The following is an 8,030-nucleotide window of genomic DNA, read 5'->3' as shown; positions in this document are numbered from 1 at the left end:
TTGTACATTCTGACTTCCGGCTGTTTTCATTCATCTTCTACACTTTTTCCTGAACACTCCAGAAAATGTTTTGCTGCCATATTTTTACTTATGTTAATATTTCTTCTTGGAAAGCACACTCTCAGTTTGTCCTCCCAGCCACTCTCCTTCACTATCTCAAGAGTTAGTTCAAATTCTTTTTGCCCATGAAGTGGTGTCCAGTCCTTTAATGTGGAATAAATCCATCTATCTTCTATACTGTCATAACACACTCTATTTTGTATTAGAGTTAGACAGGACTACTACTAAATTAGATCATAAATGCCTTGACAGTGAAAACCAAAGCTTATTCACATTTTATTCAACACAGCATTTTACAGAGAACCCCTTTGTTGATTTGAATTTCATCACTTTCTTCTGAATCTGGAACAAACCAGTGCTTCCAAGAAGCATTTACTGATTACTCTCAATTTTGATCATTCACTTATCTTTTGTTTCCATTAGTAGGCATTGACTCAATATTGATTATATTAATGGTGTTAATGTCACTCTACTTTATAAGGGTTTTGATGCAGTTCCATAGATTATACTTTACTTATTCAGACAATGAATTGAAAGAAGGTATTCACTCCCCATAGCTTGCTTCAAATATTATTTACATTGACGTTCTAAAAATTGATGTCATTATGTAGTCTATCAAGAAAAATTACAATATAACCATTTAACATGGAAAGAACACCATGGTATCTTAGAATAAGATAACCAGGAAGAACTTCAGAGCATTAACTAGTCCAGTCCTGGCTTAATGAGTATCTGTCCTGAAGAAAGTCAAATATTGTATAGTCATATTCATAATGTTTCCCCTCTCGGAAATCTGTTTTAGTGTACTATGAGCAAAGCATTTTCATTATTCCCTAATCCTCCAGTTTAGTAGTTTTCAAATGTAGATTCACTTTGAAATAATCTGGGAAGCTTTTTAAAATGATCACTTAAGGTTAATTTAATCAGAATCTCTGGAGTTTGCGACACAGCCTGTAATATATTCTATAGCCTCTATAGAGGGCTCTGCTATGCAGCCATAGTTCAGAATCACTGTTCTAATACTCAGACATTTAAATGAGTCTGGGTGACACATCACAAAAAGCCCGTAAGGTAAAATGACCACTCCTGCCAATCAGAAGAAACAGTAGAATCATGAGTTTTGCCTTTCCAATAGTTACACAAGAAAGTTTAAATTTAACATTGGCTGTTTGATTTTTCAAGAATAACAATCATTCTTTTTACTGTTGAAATAATTTCTACATTCAATGATTCCTAATTAATAAATATATAATAAATATATATTAACTATATTTTCTACTATTTTAGAAAACTGACTGTCATATAATATTTAGTTAGCTGGATACAAATATTTATAATGTGTGAATTAGATGTTAAATTCCAGAAGAAAAAATATGAATTCATTGGCTGTGCATATTAAATATTTTAATGACAGCTGTCTGTTCGTCTCATTAAGGCTGCTTAACTTTAATTCAAGCCTTATTATATGGAAATGGATGATGTATCTGGCCCACTGTACTTAAATTCAAACCTTGCGAAATTCTGGCATGTATTGGCAGGAGAATAGCCCTCATTAACTAAAGTTTTATAACAAATGATTAACTATTTGAAATAAAATGTAAGTAAATCACGTTTGATTAATTTATTATTCCAAGGTGGAGACTGTTACTTCATTCAGGCATTGGTCATCATATGAACATCAATTATTTGAAGAAATGATAGAGAATCTGAGCTGCCCCAAGATTTAAACTTATATGCCTTTTTTTCTTTGAAAAACAGAATTTGGAGAAAAACTGATTTGCATTGGTGAGGGGAGTACAAATGCTGACTCCTTCAATCATGCACAATTGTGGAAAGAAAGCAAGGTAATAGAATAAAAATTCTTGGAACATATAATTATTTCATTTTCACCATTAAAACTGCTAAGAATATCAATGCTTAAATTTTAAAAATCAGCTTCTTATTGTTATAACAGCAGTAAGTCATCTTACACTGGTCAATTTTAAGGAACTATTTCAATTAAATTTTAATGACTCTTGAATTTTGTTTTAGTATAAAAATCTATAAATTTATGAGTCAACTTATTTGAAACTTAAAAGAGTTGGTTTTTAAAATAAAATCATCAAAATGGGACAATAAATTTTGATCATTATTTCTAATTCTTTATGATTATATTATTCATATTACAAATATGGCTAGTCACACAAAAGATTCCAAGTACATTTCAACCTTAATATGAACATGGAAGGAAAACTGTAAAAAGGCAAAGACTGATCATCTATAGATGCAAGTAGTTGTGATAAATGGCTGTAAAATTGTAATTGGGATATTTATTTGCAGATGTGAAAAACATACATTCCCTTTTGTTGAGGGACTGAAAGAGTAACTTTTGTACTTAGCACATCAAAGTTCAGAGCTCACTGAGGCTTCAGGGACTTTCTCATTCAGTGTCTTGGTTTTCTAGACAATGATGGGAAAATTGAGTTACAGAAGTTGTACTAATATTTATTGGAAGGCTTAAATTTAGAAAGCACATTTTTTGACTTTTAAATAAGCTTTGAAAAAATACTTAAATTACATATTCCTGTATAACATATTTACTCTGGCCTTATCTTGACCTCATTGTTTTCAGGTCAACTTCACACTGACTTACCAGTTACCACTAGGTTAAACTATTTTGTCTGTGACACTAGTGGAAATCTTATCCGCAGGGATAGCTTATATCTCCCTCCTTTTCTTTCCTTTCCCCTCCTCTTCCCCTCCCCTCCCCTTCCCTCCTGCCTCCCTGCCTCCCTCCCTGCCTGCCTGCCTGCCTTCCTTCCTTCCTTCCTTCCTTCCTTCCTTCCTTCCTTCCTTCCTTCCTTCCTTCTCTCTTCTCTTCCCCTCTCTCTCCATTCCTTCTTCCCTCATTCCTTTCCCTTCCCTTCCTTTTCCTTCACTCCCTTCTAAAATAAACTCATAATCTCTTTCTTCTTTTCAAAGCTTTCTATAAATCTATGAAACTGTAAATCTACATGCCCTATCAGGACAACGCCGTATTATCTTCTAATTCAATTAGATGTAAATTCTAACAAAATTTTGCAATTTAAATGGTTAATAAACATGAGTGCTTTACCAAACTTATCTGTTATTAAGGTTGATTCAAGTGAAAACCTTCTAATTTTAAAGTTTTCTTACTGTCTATACATTAGCAATGATATTGAAATTTTAGAAACAGGGATTCATGTACATTAATAGTCCTTTTAGTTGCCTTATCTTTTCTGTTCAAATGTGGATGTGTCATTTCATGAAAAATGTTAATAAGCGTCAAACAACTGGTTGATGGAGAACAAATGATGACTTTAACCCAAAAGGAGCACCTTACTGAGATTGGCCCCTCAATACATTATATCCTGTCCCCACAAGATGGCAGCCATGCTTGATGTAGATTTAATCAGCTTACTTTTTGAATGTCTCAACTCTTAACAGTTTACAAGGATATTATTAGCTCATACTAATCAAATAGCTATAATGAAGCAAATTTTATATTTTAAGTTATTGTTTTGGTAACTTGAATTTCTGAAGTTTTATTTCTTCTGGTTCTCCTAAAATTTTCGTATAGAAGTAACAGATTTCTATTAGAAGGCTCCAATAAATATCTGTTTTTCATATTTTCTCTAGTTTGATCACTTGCTTAGGAATTAAAGACCTATAGAACAACCTTTGATAATATTCCACTCACTCCTGAGTTAAAGGATGATTAGAAAACTGAGACATTATTTTGTGATTCAAATTTCTGGTATAAATATTAACGTTTCAAATATGAGTTAATATAACTATTTGCTTTTATAAACAATACCTATCTTATATATCTTGAAATAAGAAATTACACTTTGCCATGGGAAACAAATTTTCTGTCAATTATATCATTGATTTTTTCATGTGGCATAATAGTTGAGGGAAATGTCTGAGTATATCAAAAGCCAAAAACAATTGTATTATGTCAACTATAGTGAACATTAGCATTTTAAATCTTAAAAAATCAAATTTTATTTTCTCATAATTAACTTTTATTTTTGACATTTTTTGTAACATACTTGTCTAGACACATAAGTGGCTCCGTATAGAGTATACTTGTGGAGTATGCCACAGATAAACTGTACATTTTGGTATAAAATATATTGTATCTTATAGTAGCACAAATCATGAAGATAGTGTAAATAGAGAAACAAAAGCTTGATTAATATATATATATCTATAATATATCTATAAATTGACTTTGAATATTTTAAAGGAGTCATAGAGTTTATAAAAATTTCATTTCTTAGTGGGTAGCTAAAAATTTTATTTAGAATTGAACACAATAGATTCCTTATTCCTCATTGGTTCTGCAAATTGGTGGTAAATTTAAGTAGTTAACAGATTATCAATAAATGAATGAATTAATGAGTGCAGGAAAGGATAAAATGAAAATTTTAAAATATTGTGGAATATTACCGGTGCGGCATAATACAAAATCATCTTAATTCCAAAATCAACAGATAACTGAGGTATCAAAGTTTTCTGTTCATAAGATTATTTTGCCTATTTATCAGGCCCATAGTTTACAACACAAATAGAGGTTATTCATTTGGTCTAGAACACATGGAAGATATTTTCAAAGGGTTCTTTGGAATATGTCAATAAAAGTTCTCTCAGCAATAGAAGCCAAAATATGAATCTCTGCCAAATTTAACTTGAACTATTTGTCGTATGGTTTATGTGAGTAAAGAGAATGCTGAGTTGGGGGTGGTTAGACACTAAATTTACGGTTAGATTTCACAGAATTTACCTAATGTTTGTTAATACAAAATTACATTGTCAACATTTTGTTTGCTCTCCTTTTTCTAAGCTTTGCCGCTTTTTCACATTTTTTTTATTTCATCAAGAGAGTTCAACCATAAAGAATTTGACACAACAAAATCAAAATTGTTAAAATAAGACAATATTTAAACGTTTTTAAATGCCGATGTGTTTTAAAAATATCTAAACTAGCACTTCCCACATTGAGCTCTATGGAATACTTTTCATGGGAAAAATTTTTTAAAAAAAAAAGAAGGTTTAGTGGTCACATAAGATTGTAAAATGCTAAATAGATATTTTCTTCTCTTACAGATCCACAGTGCAAATTAATATATTAAAAGTCAAGGGAAGTCTACTAAGAAAGAAATCATTAACCTGTATTTAACCCAGTATATCCCAAATGTTTTTAGCCATCAATTTCCCTTTCTATAATACATACTGATCACTCTCTTTTACACTGTTGCGATGCACTTTCTGAATTCCAAAAGTAAAATTATTATTTTTGTTGTTGTTGTTGTTAATTTCTCATCTGCTTTTTGATATTTGTATTAGCCAGATCACAAATCTGTATGCTGGAATATCGTATCCGGAGAGAAATTCTGGTTTGTGCTACAATAGAAATTTCTAATCTCCATTTTGAACTTCTACGATGGAAGAAAGATATATCACTAAGCAATAAATATGTTTTCATTTTAAAATGTTTTATAGATTTTTGTTTATGGTCAGGATATAAAAATTTAAAAACACTGTTGTGATCCTAACAATGAGAAAATACTGGATGATATATAAAAACATTACTTATCTTAAACCCATCAGACAGCTGATGCAGTGAGACAACAAAGTAAACTGAGTTCCAAGGAGTAGCAAGCACCTTGGATGTGAGACAGGACATTAAAATTGTTTCATTTTAGCAGGGCACAAAAGGGGCTGCTGTAGAAGCAGATAAGAAAAAAGCAACCCAAATTTTAATGAATTCCTAAAAGCTTAATGTGGATTACAAAAAAAAGTAAAATACCTGGGAACACACACACAGGACATTTTCATTCAATTATAAGCTAGTCTATAGATCTTCATAGGTGTTCAGGGAAAGAATGAGGACCAGGGAGGATCGCTAAATGCAAAAGGTATGATGGGGGTGGAATAGCTTCAGACTATAGTCCGCTTTCCTGCACCCTTGTCTGTAGGTAGAAAAAAGCTTTAACTGATTAGGGAGAAGCAACAAACTGCCCTCTCCCCAGGTCCCAGGCAAAGATCCAATGCTCTGTGGATCAAAGCAAAATTCATCAGCTTCTGGAGAAGTGTTAGTGAACCTTCCTTTCTGATATCAAGCAAAGATCACTGTTTTGGGGAGAAGAAATGAATCAAAATTATCTTCTCCTGGAGAAGGAATATGAAAACTTTTATGGGTCAGGATACTATGATGATATAAAGCAGAGATATACTCTTGCTGGGGGCAAAGAGGGGAAAAAAATATCTCTCCTGTTTCAGGTCCTTCAGAGATACAAGACTGAATATAGTTCTCTTGGGGAGGAGAGAGACAAGAATATTAATAAAACCCTATTCCTGATACTCAGGCACATAGATGTTGTCTAAGACTGAATTTGCACCTGAAGAACCAAAAGTTTGCTTCCTGCCTCCATACTGAGTTTATGATTGAATAAAAAGCAACTGCAGTCTACTTAGAGAGGAAGGAATATGGATGGCACAGTCATGCAATGGATTCTGAAAGTGAGGGAGCACAAACACTGATTAAAAACTTCCAACACCACAGTCCTCAATCATGTGGTTCAACCAGCCCACACTGAAAAAATTAGAAGACTGGCTGGCAATGAGGGTGAATATATCAAAAACAAAGCCCAAACAGAACTCAATTATTTACTACCACCCTAAGAGAAGAAGAGTTGTATACATTTCTGGCTATGAATGCTCTTCACCTCAGTCTTTATTGTTCTTCAACTCACAATGTTTACCATTTACTCAAAAATTATAAGACAAAACAGCAAGAAAAAAAAAGCCATTTTCCAGAGCTAAAACAATCAATAGAAGGAGTTTGAGCTATTAGTCAGATGTTAAAACTATCAGTCAGGGGATTTATAAAATCTATGATTTAATATGTTAAATGATACAGTGGTAAAGATTAAGAACATAAATGAAAAGACAAGGATTTCAACAAAAAGATGAAATCTATTAAAATGAATCAAACAAAAATTCCTGAAATGTAAAACAACAACAAACTATGATATTTAAATTGAAGAATTACTTTGAGAGGCTTGTCATGCCTGAGGAAGAAATTTGTGAAATTTAAAGTGGGTTGATAAAAACTCTACAAAATAAAACCCAAATATAATTTTTTTAAAAGCTCACCTGAGTATATAGGAGCTTTGCGAAAATATCAAATAGCCAGACATGTGTGCATACTTTGATTCATAGAGTAAAGAAGAGAATGAGAGAGAAGAAATACCAGAAATTTTATAATGGAGGATAAGTTTCCAAATTTATAAACAAGAAACCAGAGATCCACAAAACTCAAATCATTTCAAGCAGGATTTTTGAAAAATACAAAAACAAAAAGACTTTGGACGACTGTGTGGGAAGGGCATGATTGATTTTGAAATGTGAGGACATGATATTTGAGAGGGACCGGGCAGAATGATATGGTTTGGCTGTGTCCCCACCCAACTCTCATTAGGATGGTAGCTCCCATAATCCCCACGTGTCATGGGAGGAGCCTGGTGGGAGGTAATTGAATCATTGGTCGGGTTTTTCCTATGCTGTTCTTGTGAAAGAGATTAAGTCTCACAAGACGTGAGGATTCCTTTGCTCCTCTTTTGCCTTCTGCCTTGATTTTGAGGCCTCCCCAGCCATGTGAAACTGTGAGAACGTTAAACCTCTCTTTCCTTTGGAAGTTACCCAGTCTTGGATATGTCTTTATTAGCCGCATGATAATGGACTGATACACCAGAAATCCACAAAGTTCAGAAAATTTCAAGCAGGAAATTTTAAGAATAGAAAAAAAACAAACAAAAAGCACCTAAACACGTCATAGTTAAATTTTGAAAAACCAAAAATGAAGAGCCAATTTTGAGAGCAACCAGAGAAAAAATGAAATGCTGCATTACAGGCATAAAGATAAGAATTAGAGAATATTGCCAATCAAAAACTATGCAAGG

At 32.7% G+C, this 8,030-nt stretch overlaps 1 protein-coding gene across 1 annotated transcript in view; it reads left to right on the top strand.

Annotated features, from left to right (window-relative positions):
* The window catches only part of LOC105553915, an 8,624-nt gene extending 3,070 nt beyond the window's left edge, over positions 1–5,554 (top strand). Inside the window, exons 2-3 of the mRNA XM_012000104.1 lie at positions 1,819–1,904; positions 5,173–5,554. Of these exons, the coding sequence (XP_011855494.1) occupies positions 1,819–1,904; positions 5,173–5,190 (104 nt within the window). The 3' untranslated portion in view covers positions 5,191–5,554. The remainder of the gene's footprint in view (positions 1–1,818; positions 1,905–5,172) is intronic.
* Positions 5,555–8,030: the final 2,476 nt, after the last annotated feature.

Source organism: Mandrillus leucophaeus, unplaced genomic scaffold, assembly GCF_000951045.1.
Source record: "Mandrillus leucophaeus isolate KB7577 unplaced genomic scaffold, Mleu.le_1.0 Scaffold617, whole genome shotgun sequence".
NCBI classification, from domain to species: domain Eukaryota; kingdom Metazoa; phylum Chordata; class Mammalia; order Primates; family Cercopithecidae; genus Mandrillus; species Mandrillus leucophaeus.
Note: the sequence above shows the minus strand (reverse complement) of the source record. Positions and strands in the feature narration are given on the sequence as shown.